General features: G+C 34.0%; 2 protein-coding genes across 3 annotated transcripts in view; one reads left to right on the top strand and one right to left on the bottom strand.

The window, feature by feature from the left end:
- l(3)80Fj (lethal (3) 80Fj) overlaps window positions 1-10,328 on the bottom strand; it is a 40,761-nt gene extending 30,433 nt beyond the window's left edge. Inside the window, exons 1-10 of the mRNA XM_068774046.1 lie at window positions 10,210-10,328; window positions 10,032-10,134; window positions 6,235-6,430; window positions 5,449-5,632; window positions 4,590-4,754; window positions 3,826-4,078; window positions 3,106-3,284; window positions 2,113-2,310; window positions 1,024-1,182; window positions 122-281 (exon numbers count right to left, since the gene is read on the bottom strand). Of these exons, the coding sequence (XP_068630147.1) occupies window positions 122-281; window positions 1,024-1,182; window positions 2,113-2,310; window positions 3,106-3,284; window positions 3,826-4,078; window positions 4,590-4,754; window positions 5,449-5,632; window positions 6,235-6,430; window positions 10,032-10,134; window positions 10,210-10,224 (1,612 nt within the window). The 5' untranslated portion in view covers window positions 10,225-10,328. The remainder of the gene's footprint in view (window positions 1-121; window positions 282-1,023; window positions 1,183-2,112; window positions 2,311-3,105; window positions 3,285-3,825; window positions 4,079-4,589; window positions 4,755-5,448; window positions 5,633-6,234; window positions 6,431-10,031; window positions 10,135-10,209) is intronic.
- A 1,384-nt stretch (window positions 10,329-11,712) lies between these two features.
- LOC137930434 (NKAP family protein-like) lies at window positions 11,713-17,539 on the top strand. 2 transcript variants are annotated; one of them, XM_068773681.1, is made up of 6 exons: window positions 11,713-11,876; window positions 12,190-12,355; window positions 13,636-13,698; window positions 14,799-14,940; window positions 15,698-15,845; window positions 16,077-17,539. In XM_068773681.1, exons 1-6 carry the CDS (start codon window positions 11,763-11,765, stop codon window positions 17,454-17,456), a joined length of 2,013 nt encoding a protein of 670 aa, XP_068629782.1. In that variant the 5' UTR covers window positions 11,713-11,762; the 3' UTR covers window positions 17,457-17,539. The 2 variants fall into 2 exon arrangements, with proteins under 2 accessions (XP_068629782.1, XP_068629784.1); XM_068773683.1 differs by lacking the exon at window positions 11,713-11,876 and adding an exon at window positions 13,795-13,844 and having other exon boundaries at window positions 12,265-12,355; window positions 14,806-14,940.
- Window positions 17,540-17,847: the final 308 nt, after the last annotated feature.

Genomic DNA, 17,847 nt, shown 5'->3' with positions numbered 1-17,847 from the left:
TTGACCTCTTTGAACCTCTTAAAGGACTTGCGTTACAAGATTTTAAGACTGCTTGTTAAACCACCGCAACTGCATAAGCACTTATATAATGACAACGTCAAAACGAACAAGTCCAAGTTACCGTCATCGGAGGCGGCGGCGAGCACGCGGTCGTGCAGCAGCACGTGCTTCTCAGGGTGCACCAGCATGCCCCAGAGTGAAGCCTTCGCGGGCAGCTCGTGCCCACTGTCCAGCAGCATCAGGCCCAACATCGCTGATATACCTTCGCTAACCACCGGCAGCTGCAGACAAATATTATTCTGAAGCGAATTCACGACTTGGAAACGTAGTGATGAAGAAGAATGTATATACAGTACCATCGGGCACCAAGATCATGCAATGATATAGTCATTTAAATAAAGAGTCATTTGCTTTCAATTCAAAATGGAACTTTCGAGATCAAAATAGATTAATAAAATCAACTAACAATCTTAACTCTCCACCGTCCGCGAGCGTTAATTCACGGCCGAGCATAAGAGCTGTTACTACCCCCAGACGTGAATTCACGACCGAGTGATATGTCTTTGATTTTTCTCTTTTTTGTGACAAGATAATAAAAATTATATATTTCTCTAATAGTAAAAGTCTTCTTCTACAATTTTTTTTATCAGTAGTTTAATTTTCATCTGCTATATGTGAAGAACGGCGCGCGCGATGACGTCACGACCGCGGGCATTTGGCGTTTACGACCTTTTCTACCTGGGGGCCGTCAAGGGTTAATCGACGTCATTGTAAAATGGTTATATATTTATATTTCGTACAGATATCATATAGCAGTTATAGCCTAGTGGTTACAGTTCACGGCTATGATATAGCAGATCCCAGGTTCGATTCTCGGCCACCATGTAAAACATACTATCCGCCACTCTTCACAAAAAATAATCCTGTATTTTATGACACTATCACGTATCTAATCAGTCTACTACAGTTCAAATTGCAGGATTGTTCCTGCTTTAGGTATGTCCCTTGTATGAGTGTACTCACCTGCAGGGGTTGGCTGGCAGCGCGCTCCAAGATGGCGAGCAGCGTGGGGCGCAGCGCGTCGGCCTGCGCCTTCGAGGCCCCGCGCAGCGCCGCCCGCGACACCAGCGACACGTACGCGGTTCGAACTGCAGGTGTACTGTTCTTCGCTGACTGGTTCTTCTGCGCAGTACACAGATGCATTTTGATATAGATCTTCCACCAAGACCATAGATCTTCTCTGTTCTCCTTATTTACTAATTTACGCTTATACCTAAATTATACGCGGTTTCTTTGCTTTGGGGTAGATGTGCAGATGTTAAAAATATATTTGTTCTGCAAAAGGGAGTCATCTGAACTATTAACGGCTTAGGGCTGTGAATTTCGTCACGAAAACTACAAAAATTATTAAAATAAAATAGAGGATGACCAAAGCGTATTCACAAGGCTTCGTGAAAAACAGATTGTACCCAATATTTAAAGGAATCAGGCGTTACCTTGCGGAAGTCCATCCTAAGTAAGAAAAGGAAGAATATTTAGCCACTTCCGCACATGCAGTGGTAGTCGTGCAATGAAATGCACCGTCCGCCAGCCCGCTGATAAATGCGCATGCGGCAAACAATGCGAATTACACAACTGCAACCGTTAAATCACTCCGATGATTGGTCCTTTTCTTACTTAGATTGTACCCAATTTTCGACTGCAAAAATTCTCTTTTTGATTTGTTATAAACAGATTAATTTTTTTTAAATAAATTCCGCAAAACATTATTGAACTACCATTTGCAAAATTCAATACGCATATTAAAAGTAATTTGACTGAAAAGACTTATTATTCAATAAATGAAAATTCAAATGACAAGAATCCTTGGCAGTGTTGTCACTTGATTATTTTGATTTCATTTAGGCTATATCTGATAAGGTGTATATGTATCAATGTGTTGTTAAACTATCAGAGTAAGGTCAAAACTAAAAAGTTATCGATCAATAAGAGTTCTGTTAAAAGTTCCAGTACTGAATAAATCAATTTTATCTTATCTTCGTGAGAATCTTGACGGAGTCATAACTTTGGCATACTATTAAAAACAATAGAACTAAAAATCATGGTATTTACTTTGAATATTTCGTATATTTTATCTGGCAGCGGCGCCTGGAGCCTCTGGTTCCAGTGGTGCAGCACGTCAAGCGCGACCACGAGTGTGCGTTCGTGGGACTCGCTCTCCAGCACTCGCGCTATCTGGGTCGCAGCCTCGTTGAACAGCACCTTGAGATCTTCCTCGGACACTGCCAACTCGCTGAGTGTTCCCACGCCCTACAATAAATATTTATAAGCTCATTCTTAATACTCTTTCTTTATTACAAATTCAATAAAACAGATATAGTTTATAAGAAAGTATATTACACTAAAAAGTTTTTTTTTAATGTATCCTGCATTTAGGGACCTCATCTTATTACAGAAACTTTTTGGGCAAAACGTTGTATATTTGGTTTTTTCACTCTCTTCTTACGTCTTTCACAATTTCTTTCATTATATCCTCTTTCAAATATTTACTTACTAATAAATGCACATTTATTATACTACAACTAATAGTCTCTCTTTTCTTTTATTCAATATTACTCTAATAAAGCAAAGACATAGGCCTCTATTAAAGATTGCCATGAAGATCGGTCTATTGCTGCCCCATGCCGATGACATACCAGGTAGATCTCTTGAGTATGTCATAACTTCGAGACATACCTCACCATTCTCTCATGAATTTGTAAATAAACTAGTTTCTTTAATAAATATATTTTGTATTACACCGCTTATTTAATGTCGGTAAAGCAGTGGCTGTTTACCCGTGACACTTCATAGATGGCGCTGTTTACAATGGTGTCACGATGGCGTCAATTCCGGTTGCTGGTCGGTAAAGCCGTTCTTTGTTCAGGTAGGTTAATGGTGTAAAACATTAGTGTGTGATTATTATTACCTACCTACCATGCTTAAAGTTTTTAAAATAAATCTGTTTTCAGAACAACGCATCATTGTTTATTTGATGCATATACCTACATAGTCGAGAGAAATTATATTTTTAATGGAATAAGAAGAAATAAATATCCAAGTTACTTGAAGCACAGCCATTTTGTCTTCGCTCGATGTCAGCTTTCCACTGGCACCGTTATATTCAGCAAACGCACTTGTCAACAGCTGGCGAGCCGGGCCAGGGGCAGAGCATCTATGCGCCAAGTGACCTAAAGCTTTGTTAGCCTCAACACGAGCCCATGGATCCTTTGAATGTAGGTTTACTGTAAAAATACAATTATTATTACTCAATTTAGGTTTGTATTTTTAAATTTGGTGTCTTTTATTTTAACTATTTGATGGTGTCGCGTTTGTTTGTTCACTACGACCTAACAATCTTTGTTATAGTTTGGTTTTGCGACTACTTCCTCACCCCTACTCTATATTGTCATCATCAGGTTCTATGCCAGTATCTATGTGGTTCAATATCGATGAACCCTGCAATCGCATCTTCGCCCAAGTTTGTGTGACATGATATGGCTACCACCGCATTATAAACACTGTTACATAGCCCGATGGTGTCTGCGGTTCGACGGACAGGGATGACCGCCTCGATCTGTAGCCTCTAAACCTCGTGGATGGTGAGCGTCCTCTAACCTACATCTGTACCGAAGCTTTGCCTGATGAGATGGTATGTATCAGGTACATGGTGTTTCTCTGTTTAAGTACATTCTTCTCAGATTAAGGATACCTACTTAAGGAGTGCACCAAGTGTGCAAGTTATATCAAGTTTGTGCTTAATCATATTTGTGTTCATGCACTTACCTATTAAACTCTTGCCAATGTCAACAGCAATTCCATCGACACATAATTTGAGATTAGCGAAAACTTCTCCAACTGCTTGAATGATTATCTCCGGGCTGCGAAGCATGGCTTTTTGTAAGGCCGGCAATAAAGTCTCCTGCACATCGTTTTTATTCAGCAAATGCAAGAGGTCTGCGCATGCTGTGATGTAGTTTGAATTTGGTCGGCTTTTCACGCTAATAAGGTTCTTTGTGAAGCTTTCCAACATTTTACCCTGTACAATTAAAATTATTTTATATTCCATTAACAATATTATATTTAGACAGATTAACGTATCTGACTAATGTAATGTTTTTTAGTCTCTGCGCTTATCTAATAAGGTCAGTCTGGTGACTATAAGCATATGTTTTGTGTGGAGTATGTCAGGATAGGAGTGGTTTCCAGTAAATCCACTCTCTTTTCATAGAACTACATCTTGTTCATGCAGCTTTAAGATGTCATGCCTCTTTAGGCATTTGGCACAATTTGCCCATGTAAGAATTTGGGCAGCTACCAGTTTTTGATAGTTAGCAAGCCGTTGTTGGTAGCACTTTTGGTAATAAATATCTTTTTATGTTTCTAATACAAAAACCTATATTTCAGTACCCGGCCTCTTTATAAATCATATTTGCATGATGATATGAATTTTTAAATTACTTTGTATTATGTATGAATTTAGGTAGAGATAAATAAATATAATGTTTACAGCAGTTATTGGCAGAGACTTTGATTAGCGAACATCTTACCTTGTGTTTTAGAACCAGATCTTCATGTCCTGTTTGTCGGGTATGCTTGCAAAGCGCTGAGAATAATACAGAAACCTGGGGACCAGAGTCAGTAGGCAGTGCTGTTAGCACATCTAACCACTTAGATACTTTCTCTCTGCCAATTGTTTGCCATGATGTATGTAACTGAAAAATAATTATTTGATCATTAAAGGTAAAATTATTCTTTTTATTTGTAAAGTTTGTTACAAAATTAAACTATGCTTTTCGATGCAAGTAGAGTTGCAAATATAAAGCTTCTTAAATTTAATTGCATCTTTTAAAAGATATATTATTTCATTCATACATTCATTCAATTATATCTTAGGGCAGACAATAAGTTCCCGCGACCTTAATTATGTCTGTGTATGTGTAGTGGGGATCTGACCACGTCGGTCTACCGCTTGTGTTCAACACTTGAGAGCCTTTAGGCCACAAGGGCTGCTTGAGAATGAGCCTGGTGACTATGGTTTATTTTTATTAATTTTTTTAATATAGAAATAATTTATCCATTATAATAATGTTGCTAGATACCTATGTATAGCTATAGACCAGTGTTTCCCAACGTAGGACCCTCGCCCCAAAGCGGGGCAATTTGATTGTTAAGGAGAGCAATTCTAAGGTGGACTTCGAAATGAGTTTAACCATTTCGTTTTAATTTAAAAGTTATGTATGTTATATAGGGAGGCGTAAGAATTTTAGAAAGGCTAAGGAGAAGTATAGGACCAAAAAAGTTAGTAAAATACTGCTATATACCAAATATTTATTCTCATTGGTATCTACTGAATTTACTTATTGATTTTTAATAAATTTTAAATTAATAAGATCATAAATAACATACCACAGAGAAGGCCTTTTCATTTTTCTGCTTGTTTCCAAATGCAGTGACGGCTGCGAGCAGATTTGCTTGTGCGAGAACCAAGGAATTGTAGTCGACTCCATCCTCTTCAACATTTTTCAGAGAGCCCTCCGTCAGCACAGTCGACCAGCGTAGTGCAAAGAGACCACTTTGACTGGTACTTTTTCTTAAAAAAATTATTGCAATGAAAAATTATTGAAAAAATTTATAATATCTTTGCAAATTTTATTCTTGAAAAGAATGCTTCAAATTCTGACCGAACTCTGACTATATTTATATACTCAGCAGAGAAATATAGAGAAAGATTTTTTCCTGCAAAGAGAAGTGGAATGCTAGGATAGCAACTTGACAACAAAAAACTTTTAATATACTATACTATAATGCTGGGTGAATTGATCTGAACATCTTTGGTCTTCCATCTTTTCCATCATCATTCTTCTCTTCATTCTTTTTGATACTTATTTCTGTTGATTCATCACCTCGCTTCCTGCACCTCATTCCTCAAATATCACAGATCTGGGTTTTATAACATTTTTCATTTATTCATTTTGTGATATTTTACATTCTAATGTTGTGTCTAATTTTAATGCTGTGTTTAATTAACAAGACTTTCAATAATATGACTTTCATTAATATGAATCAATTAAGCTAGGGCTGTCATGAATGACTCCGATATGATTAATGCCCTGGTGACAGAAACTGTAACATCACTTGCCAAGAAAAGAAGCAGCACAAAAAATGTTATTTTTGAAATTTAAATTCACTTACGATGCAGCCGTATTCCTCAATGTCTCTGATATCTCCAGCAACAGTGGCAGGAATGCGCGCAGTGTATATTCCCGATGATTAGCAGTGAGGTATACCAGAAGACTCTTTATGTAGAACTGTGAAGTTGAGTCGCGGTAACGGTGCAGTGTTAATGTCAGCGCTCGGCAAATGAACCTTATCGCTGCTTCATTTACACCTGGAGACAATTATACTTCATGAGATACAGTTAATGGAAGAAAGGATGACAGAGAAGAAGACAGAGACGGATGGACCACGAAATAACCCACGCTGTCTTTAGATTTCACCAACTTTAGATAAATCATACTTTGTTTAGTTTAATATCCTTGGGCTGCCAAGAATCAAACAATAGGTACCCTTTGTCTCATTCACACCGAAGTACATACAATATCACACTTTAAAAAAGTACTAGAAACTTCAATAAAATTTACTTTTACTTTTAGAATGTACAAGTCTAATGACATACATAACTTTAGTTCATAATTGTCCTGGTGGGAGTAGATTTAAAATATTGTATACTGTGATTGTTTATAATTGGTTTTGCTAGATATTCTAAATCAGTGTGTTAAATAAAAGTAAAATAATAAGTAAAATAAGTTTCATCATTCAGATACTTATATTTTAAAACTATATTAAACCCTTTTATTTTACAATATACATGCTGTACCTACTAACAGCTGATTTTGGGACTATTTCTGATGAAAAGTGTTTTTCGTTGAATCGATTTTGAGACTCTGTGACTCTAAGTTAGATTCCCCCAAAGCCTGAGTTAGAACTAACCCTATCAACATCATCTGTTATCCCTGGCGTTGAGATTCTTGCAGACAGCTTACTCTTAAAGAGAAGTCTAAGAATTAAAAATACTGTAATATGTGAACAATAATGGAACAAAAATGTATGAAAGATTATGTTAGGGGAAAAAGAAAAAAAAATGAGAGAAATTGAAAAGGACGAAAGAAGAGAGAAGAAATGAAATTATTGAGTGAATAAATTATTTGAATACTTGTCCTTGCATACCCAAGGCAGGGGAATGTGTGAGTTGTCCCCAATAACGGAGCCATAATGACAAATAAACTATCTGAGACTGCTTTCATAATGATAGCAATCTTTAGAGAAGATATAAGTTGTCCTGCAATTGCTAAAGTTGCTAAGGTAGATTCAAAGTGACAACAGATTCAAATCAAGAATGGTATAAGAACTTGTACCAGTGCAAATTGGAGAAGAAAAATTGTCAATCAACAAATGCTAGTCTAAGAGAAATTTCAGACCTCCAGACCCTGAATAACTTGCTACTAGTCTATAAGACTACAATCAAGCCTACTCAGAAATATGACCTTCCAATAGTTATTTTGGGCATTTAATTATAATCATAATATATCATATATCTATATCTATCAAAGGAATCTTTTCAGCAATCTTGGAGTATAAAAAATTCTGAAGTTTTAGATTAGCATGGCCACGGTGAAAGACAGTATTAAAATCTAACAGAGATATAAAGAATGTTTAACCCAAACATTGCAAACAGCCAACCAAGCACCCACACAACTTTGTAGGTGATCTACCAAGATAATTAACCCTTTCACGACCACGGGGATGCCGGTGTCCCAAGCAAAAATCATGGATTAATTAAATATTTACGTAACCATTGTAAATTATTTTTTTGTTTTAACATTTCGGAAAGTACCTTTTTATGATTTTTTACTGGAAATACATGATAACTAACACCGTTTATTGTCTATCGTCACCGGAACGTTAGAGTTCTTTTGGCGCGAATGATCTGCTGTTTGGAATAAATAATTGATATTGTAAAAGTGCTTTTCAAATTTTTACAGTGTCAAATTATCATTACCTGGTAAGTAAATTGTTATTCTAAATATTCAGTAGTAATGTGTTTATGTTGTTTTCTGTGATAAATCATTATAAAGATTATGGGACACGGATGTCCCTGTCGGCGTAAAGGGATACTTTTTATACGGAATTTCTTAACTTTTGGCTTGGTGATATACCAAAATGCTATCATTTTCTTATTGATATTTTTCGCAAAATATATTTCGTAAGGGACGTGAAGTTTTTGAACTTCGAAAAAATAAAATTCTTCAAATTTTTGTGGGTGACAATAGCGATGAGGAAGATGACTTAGTGCTTGATGACGAAGACCAAAGACTTCGAGTACAGGATGATGACCAAGGGGTATTTGATGTCGAGGTGGAAGAAACGACGACTCTTCAACGGCAAGAATCACCTGAACCATCAACATCTCAAAAAAACAATCCATCTAATCAGTAACCAATCATCTAACAACAGGAATTGTTTCGCCGAGTACCACAAATAACTTGCCATATTATATTTATATTATTCATACACAAGTAAAAAAAAGTACACTACGTAACAAATGTACATTATTTACAACAAAACAGACTTATCAATAAGAAAACCAAAATTTAGATGTTAGTAGAAAGTAACCCTTAGCGACCATAGGGACATATTTGTCCCATAAATTTCCAAAAAAAATGTAAAACGTTTTTGAATTTTTTGTATAAATTATGTTTTTAGGATGCCTATTAATTCATTACATCTAGCTAAATTGATTAAATAAGGTACCGTAACTTTATGGTCCTGAAAGGATTAAAGTCTATAGACACTTAATTGATTGATGCAATACATTACATTTATTAAAAGAGTGGGAAAGGATCAAATCCGATTATTACAGGATAGCTGATTGCAGATTCAAATAAAAAAAATATTTTCCTAACATTCCCATTTATATGCTTTCATTGTATGACTCCATTAACATTTAAGCTTCTATAAACTTACTAAGACAGACCTATGTTTAGTGTACATTAAAAATAATTAAACCAGTAAAGGCACTTAGGCATGTAAAAAAAAATTAGAGCACAGCACCACTCTTATATTATTTATAAGTGACTTGTGACAATTTTTTTATTGCCAGATGTTATTACCTAGCATATTTAAATAGATTTATTACTTTAAGTTATATATTATAAGTTGAATTTACGATTCTTAAATAAGGAACAATGAAACCCTCACACAACAATATAAATGGGCAGCATATAAACTGCTAAACATGCAATTTCATCACCTTAATTTACTGCTTGTAAACATATTTCTAGTTGTCAGCATTAGACATAGTGACCCTAAGATTATTATAGAGGAATCAACTAAGGTTAGGTCTATTTAAAAATCATTGCTAATTATTAAATCTGCCAAGATATTATATAAAATAATAAGATAAAACCAAATTGAAAATTAAGTGTCAGTTTATTTGTCAACTGTCATCCAAATTTATCAGCTATAATTGCAAAATATTATACATTTTACATATCTTGCTAGTTTGGAATGTCATAAAAGTAAATGAATCCTAAAATGTAATATTTTCTTCCAATAATTGGTCTTATTTCTTTATTTACAAATGACAAGAAATTTTAGAAGCCTAAAACCTTAAAAATGTATAAAGAATCAATATTTTTAAATATGTAAATAGAGTAGGGTGTAACAGGTGAAATTTCAGATGTTGACATTTGGTGTATATTTCTTTGGTCAGACCACAGTCTACTAGAGCTGTAAGTGATTTACACAGTGTTCCAATTATATTTTACAATCTGGAGCTAAGTTCACCTTAGTATGTGTAGTTACCTGTAAACACCGGGCAATCGGATCAATAAATCTAGGCGATAGACAACTTATTAATAAATAACTTCACATCGCTCCTGCGAAGTATGTATGTATATGTACATGTAATTTATGATTTAAATTATCACCTGGTGTTGATAAAACATCCTGAATTTCTTTAATTACTTCTCGTCTTCCTTTCAAACTTGCGGTTTGAATTTTAAACGGTATATCCTTCAATTTTCTCAATCCCTGTAAAAGGAATTGAAGTTACATATGGTTCCAATTATTGTATCCCCTTCCTTAATGAATTTGACTGTAATTTACCTCGGAATCTGCCATTTTCTGCAAACATTCATATAATTTTCGGTTCTTTAAAAGCACACGTCTTGCAGAGAAAAACAGATTAAAAAATTACTGCTCAATTATTGGAGATGTAGAGATGAAAGAACTGTCAAACCCCAACTGATTGCCAGTATCATAAAATGTAGTACAGATTTATGCACTATGATAATTGAGCTACTTTTTTCGGTAATTCCTATTAATATTTGTAACATTTATTTAAATTCAAAGAGTCATTATTTAAGTAGATCTTAACACGTACTTTCGTTGACAATAAATTAATAGTCCATTAATTCCACATTAAGAAAAATCAGCGTAGTTAGTCCTTATGTAAAATATTACCGGTTTGGAACGCTGTTCTGCAGAAAAGAGCCAACCAATAACTCAACACTTGCTCATTTTTAATAAAATGTACGAACTCGTTTTTATATGAATTTAATTACTCTTACTAAGTCATGATTACTATTATATTTATATATTTTATATCTGACGATGTTTCTATTTTATTTATACATTTAAATAAATACATTAATTAAATTAAAGAATTTATATATTTGATATAAGCTGAATTATTGAGAAACTGCTCTTTTATTTCAACAGTTGTACATTTCTAAAAAAAATATTAAATAATAATGCTAAGGATTGTTCCGTATTAGGTACCTCACGAAGGTTATCACAGAACTAAAATATTCAAATGGAAAGTAAAATTTAAGTGAACCTATTACACACTGCACAGGTTAAATTATGTAGCTAGATATATATCTATTTCAAATATTTCATATATAAGAAGGCAAGTTTATCCCTATCGATGTGAAAAAGTAAGACTCTGGTCAAAAGTGATTGCCAATAACTTACTGAAATTTTGAAAATACCGGAGTAGAAGACAGCATAGGATTCTGATTTCTTACAATTTAAGTGGGGCAGCGTAATACCCACCTGCGACTCGGAATAGTTCTCTTTTAGGTTCAGAGAAATTTAGGAGTAGAGATGTCTCCTATTACTCATATATTTGCGGGAATAATATCATAAAGGGTTCCTACAGCGCGGCGTAGGAACTAAAGATATTAAAAATGCAAGTACATTCTTCCTTTTGTCAACCGACTAGATATAACTATTATAACATAAGATATCAGGTGCCATGAGCTTAGCATAGGGTTTTTTTTTTATTTCACACGCTAGTTTCTTATTCATTAGTTTTCAGTTAAACGAAGCTTTAAAATCAATTGAGGCTATTTGTTAATGGCGTTTTCAGATTTTGTATCTCTTAACACTTATTGATTTTAGCAAACGAAATATTTTTCATTGTTTAAATGATTTTTTAAGAAATAATATGTTTTTAATCGAACAAATCATAGCCAATTAATTTTATAATAAAAGTTTTTACTGTATACATTAAAGTTACTTTTTAATCTATATTTATAATAATGTTCGACCACAACGAATGTAGCTATGACATCTGTGGAAAGAAAATTTGTTTATTAAGTTCTAATAAATTAATTCTTTACATACCTTTTAACTTTTGTGCGAAAATTATAAAAATGGAAACAAGACTAAAGCAATTGGACCAATTGCACAGCTATGTCGAAGAAGTTGATAAAAACGTAACAATGATCTTACAAAACCTTCAATGGGATAGAAAAACTCTGTTACAGGTTTGTATGAAATGTTTCTTAGGAAAATTATTGTGATCATATAATTATTTCTTTCGTGGAGATATTATAAATATAAATAATAATTGTAAATTAGTGTAATTTTAAGTTCAACGGATAGTACCAAAAAAACCTCATGCGCTGTTTGGACCGTGGAGATATTTGACGTTCTTATAATGGTTATTAGTTTTATTAATACCGTCCTTGCAAAGATTCTGCTATTTAAATAACCTTATCTTTAAGAGAATAGCAGGAATCGGCCAATTGTTTGAAATGATTATGTATAATTAAAGAAAATAATATATTTCTGTTGTAGGCTCAACCCTTAAATTTATGCAGTTATGACAGGAATCATAAACTACCGCAAAAGAAGATTAAATCTCATGAAAGTCAATGCTTCTTGATCTCACAGGGGTACGCAAAAGATGATCTTTTGTTACCTGATCCACCGGATATCAATGCAAACACACTCGTCAAATTACGTAAGTTTTTCTTTATCTTTTACTTTACTAGTGTACTTGTTAAATTTGGCCCAAAGACTCCCTGAGCAACCTGACTTTGGTCTGCTAAATTATTTGTCTCTGGATTCGGAGGCCGAGCTCTTAATTCTATGAGTGTACCCTCCATGGAGTGACAGCATAATACCTCATTTCATTATGATCATAAAGGAAGGCTTGAACCTTCAAGCCACCTGGCATATCCAGTTGGCAGAAGTTTTGTATAGCTCTTTACTTCAACTAGTCCTAAACTGCATAGTAAAGGATTCTGCGGCCTAGGTTGATGCTTACATTACAACTGCTCTGAGTAATAGCGCTGTGAGAAGCTGCTAATGAAATTCCAACAATGCTTCCATTATTAGTAATCCTAGGCGTCTTCACAGGCAAGTGTTATACATAAAGCAGGGGATTCATTTGATGTCTTTTAAAAATTATCTTGTGTAACCTTTAAGAGGCTCATTGTGTCAAGCTAGAATTTTTATTCTTTAACCAGAATTCAAACTTTGGTATGATACCATAACACTATACCTACCATTGTGTCTTCATGGGGTGCGATGCACCATACACACTTCACATTAATACTCAAGACACCGGCGGCTGCATCCTCACCTTACTCATGTTCAAGGTAGGGTTGTCAGAAGATGCCCATGTCACTGCTAACTGTAGAGTAGATTTTGCTTTATACAACTTTGCCAACTAATAGTATACCAACAGGGGTATAGTTCCTCTTTATGCAAATGTAATTTTTAACTTAGATATGATCCACCAGAGTAAAATTTTAGCTCACGGACCTCCTATTTCTGCAAGCTTAATTCTCATGAAGTTGCACACAACCAAATTGGCTAACAGTAAAACTTACATACAACAAACTGTAATTGTTATCAGAGATATATACCTGTTAACATATTCCGTACTATGGCAATTTTTGAAGATTATGAATTCAAGCCAGGTGGGTGTGTAAGACCCACTTTAAAAATTAAAAAAGTTGTTTAAGACATATCCCTTACACTTTTACAATACTGTAAAGCTATAACTAGCAGAAAAAAGTTATAAATTTGAATATACATTACATATGTGTGTATGTGATGTGAAGTTATCTATATTCAACCATACAATACATTTTGTAAGAATCATTTGTTTTTCAATGAGAATTGGAAATGACCTGAACGGAAATTGGAGCAGGGGTCGCAAACACCACACATGGCGTAGAATGTGTTAAGCTGTCTTTATGATAAAAATATTAAAAACATAATTTCTACTTCCAGATATTCAAGACATTGAGAAAATTATAAATGAAGCATCCAGCCACGATCCAACATTTAAGAAAGGTATATATATATTTAACACCTGGTCCAAATGGAAATTCTAGAAATTATATCTTATATAACTCGAAAATGACTACATAATGACTTTTCCATTTTCAGTTGTTATTTTGGTATTTCTACAACACTGCAAATTGTTGCGTGCCTAATTTGTATCCTTTATATAAAATAATATGGGAAGTCATATCCTGTCTTGCTTATATGGCAAGCTTTTTCTAGTTAGTTGACACTGTTAACTGTTAACATCAATGTTTTTAATGTTTTTGTTTTTATATATTTTTTAATTTAGATTTATTTCTTTATATTTATATATATCACTAACTAATTGATGTTAAGAGTTATTCTTCACATTCCTATGACAAAAATTATAGGGAACTATTGTTTAAGTGTGAACGTTTCATAGAATGTATTGCCTTAATATTGACAGGCTGTATTGTGCAAACCTATGTTTTGCCCAAGATTCAGACTTTAATGTTTTTGCGTATTTATTCATAGTCAAGCCATGAGGCTGTAAATTTGAGACCATTACTAATATACACTTTTATGTCTCGTATTTTATACAAGAAATAAAAATTAAAAAAGTTAAAGATCCTTCATGGGTATTGGTGTATGCTTATATAAAAAATTTTCATGAGGTATGTTAGACAGGGAAGGTATTAGTTTTATATTTAAAATAAAAAGTATTTTTTAGTTTAGCTAATTTATTAAATAAATCCGAATATAGCATTCAAGATTTAGTTGATTAGATTGTGAACTTACTTTTTTGAATTATTTACATGGGTTATATTGTAATGTACAAATGAAAAAATATCGATTATATCCATTTAAAAGAGCAAATGATGAGTTTCTGGCCGGGTCTTCTCAACAATTCAGTATTCCGAGCTGGTGGTAACTTACGGCTTATAGTGTTAATATGATTAACGATTCAAAAGCGCATTTCGCATTCTTGTTTAATATTTGGTAATTAAAATACAACATAAATTTGTTATTGACAGCTCAACTAACTTAATGTTGCTATGTTAACAAATGTAAATAAATGTCATTACATGTGAATTATTGCGAAATACATAAATGAATGTTTGAATAATTTCTTCAATGGGCGAAAGGGAACAGGAGTTTAATCACGCAGCCATGGACCCTGGAGCGCTTGCAGTCCACCTTCACAGCGGACGAGCGACGCGCTATACACGATGCAGTGGTGCAAGCAGTACCCTCGTGTCACGACCTGGCTGATCTAGCATTGCCCAGGTAAATCTTGCACTACCTCTCCATTTACTAAATGTTGGTGGTTAGTTCTGCATATAAAAGTCTAGACATTCATTGTCTAATAAGGTTGGCACAGGAAATGAAGACAAGCCATTGTCAGCCTGTTGACAACTATCTTGTAATTTTATTCTCTGTGCTACTAGTTACTGAAATAAATCTTCAAAGTTCATCAAATGACTCCTATAAAAATTTTTTCTTGTCCAAAGCATTCTGCTTTTAATGGACATTCCCTCAGCATTAGGGAGTCAGTAAACCGGTATATGTTTACAAAAGTTCAAGACCCATTGGCGGAGGAATTGTTATAAAGGTCTAATAACATATGTATATTTATAAATATCAGTATATTTATTATATTATATACATTTATATGTTTTATCCTTAGTATTCATGTAAATACCATATGTATAACTGATTAATTTTTTGAGATTGTGTAAGCCAGAATCTATCTTCACTTGTCGTCTCAGCCCATAGACCACCACTGCAAGGCAAGCAAGGAATAGGCCTTCCCCGAAGATATCTATGGGAGAAATATCTAGAAACTTGTTTGTGACTAGCGGCATCCTAGATAATTAATGCACATTGTGAATTATTTATAAGACTAACCCTGGAATCGAACCTGTAACCTAAAATCACAAACCACAGTTCTCTATCACTGGGCTACCAGTGCTCCACCTACCTAGTGAATGGCAAATTATTTAATTATCTTTTTTTAAATCGAATAATTTTATTAATATTACAGCCGTGACTGTGGCAACATGACGAAAGAAAAGTCTCGGGCTGAGATCCTCGCGGAACTCCGCGACATGAAGCGCCGCCGTCCCAAGTACCGCGTGGCCGCCAAGACTCGTAACTACTCGGACGTGCTGCGTGACGTCATCACCACCCAGGTCCGAACATTACGCTGCCTATTTTTATTTTAAAAACTGGTCAATATTCCTCTTGTGGAAGAAACCTGTTTCTTAGTTGTTGATGATGAACATAAACTAATTTTGAAGGTCATTGAGGTCGTCTAAAAATGGGCCCCTATGTAATAACACTGGATTCTATTAGAAACATTTAAGATAATTTATAACATGTTTTATGTTGACCAACTTATAAGAATGATTATTTTTTTATAGATGGATCTTTATACCGATGCAATACAATCTAAAGAAAGTGGATCTCATGCTGGCTCGATAATTTCAAAGGATAGAGAGAGAAAACATGTCTCCGATAGAGGAATGGAAGATATTTATGGGTCCACCAGTCATACACGACATAATGAGCGAAAAGCTGATGATAAACATATAGAAAATGATTATAACAGACAGAGAGACAGAGATAATAGGATAGATTATTCCAGAGGAAATTTCAGAGAATTACAGGAACGAAGCGAAGGTCACAATTCATTGAGATATAAGTCAAATGGAAATACAGGGTTGAATGATTATAAGAAATCAAAAGACTTTAGATATGAATATGAATCTAGAGAAAGAGAAACAGGAGTGAAATATCACAAAAGAAATAGAGATAGAGAAAGTGTTGAAACTTCAGAGAGTGAGTCCATTAGAAAAGACACATATTCAGATCGCAGGCATAAGAACAGAGAAGTTTATGGAGAAGAAGACAGAAAGAGACGGAATTATAGCAATTACTATGATTCATCGACACATTCAAGATATAGAGCAGATAGTTCTAATAAAAGGAGGAGATATGAAATTGAAAAGGAAGAAAAAAGACATAGATCATCACAAAATAACGATTATCATACAGTTGATAAGTGTAAGAAGAAAGAAGGATCTCATCGCGCTATTAAAGTAGAAAGAATTGATGAAGACTATGAAAGAGAGACAGGTGAACAATATTATAATACAAGGCAAGGTATAAGTAGTCATAATTTTCCCTTTGTCCCAATAAAAGTGGAAAAATCCGAACACTCTGATGAAAGTTCAAGTTACAGCAGTGAGAGAAGTGGTTATTATAAATCTTATTATCAAAGAAATGATGAAGAAGAGATAGCTATTAAAACAGAAAGAGATAGAACATCAAATAGCAGCTACTCCCAAAGAAAAGATCGACACGAATATCAAAATATGTACAAACATTCACATAAGCAGGCGAGAGATAGTAATGAATGGACAGACATACCTATTAAAAGAGAAAGAAGTGAAAGTCAAGAAAGAGAGTTACGTTACGGAATAGAAGGTGTTTCATCATCTACCTACTCTAAAAATAAAAGAGGAACTAACATTCATATTAAGACAGAAATTGACGAGAGATCAGAGAGGGAAAGAGGTGAATCTTCCAAAAGATATGAAGACAAACATGAGAAGAATATTAGACGGTCAATAAGTAAGAACCAGTATCGTGATAATTCTGACTTAGGAAGTACAATAGAAGAATATCACAGAAGTAAACAAAATCATAGAAGCATAGGTAAAACAGAAAGTGGAGATTTAAGACGAAATATAAATGCTCAAGGATATAGGTATGAAGATACAAGATATACCAAAGATTAGGATACAAGTATAATTGGACGAAATATAATTCAGGGAAATTTAAATAAGAAATAATTAAACTAAAACTGAATTAACAAGATGTATTGGCTGACAAAATTTAAAATTATTTTTTTAGCTAAAAATATATAAAAAATTTTCATCAATGTTTTATTTCACACAGTTACTTTGGCAAAGTATGTGTTACAGTTTAAAATAATTTTTTGGACGAAAATAAAAGTGAATTACACAGGAAAAGATGTTTTTTTTATTCGTACATGGAAATAGTTTTTTCAAGTTGATATGGACGCCTTTTTCAGGGGTACCATCAAATGTCATATGACCACCTCAATGCAGTGTAATGTTATAGATTGAAAACCATTTGCTATCACTTTAATTACAGTATATTTACATA

The sequence above is a fragment of the Battus philenor genome, unplaced genomic scaffold (genome assembly GCF_028537555.1).
Source record: "Battus philenor isolate CCGP_79_NKW_IND1 unplaced genomic scaffold, ilBatPhil1.0.hap1 SCAF_6, whole genome shotgun sequence".
NCBI lineage: Eukaryota > Metazoa > Arthropoda > Insecta > Lepidoptera > Papilionidae > Battus > Battus philenor.
The sequence above is the reverse complement of the archived record's forward strand: the minus strand, read 5'-3'. Positions and strand labels throughout refer to the sequence as shown.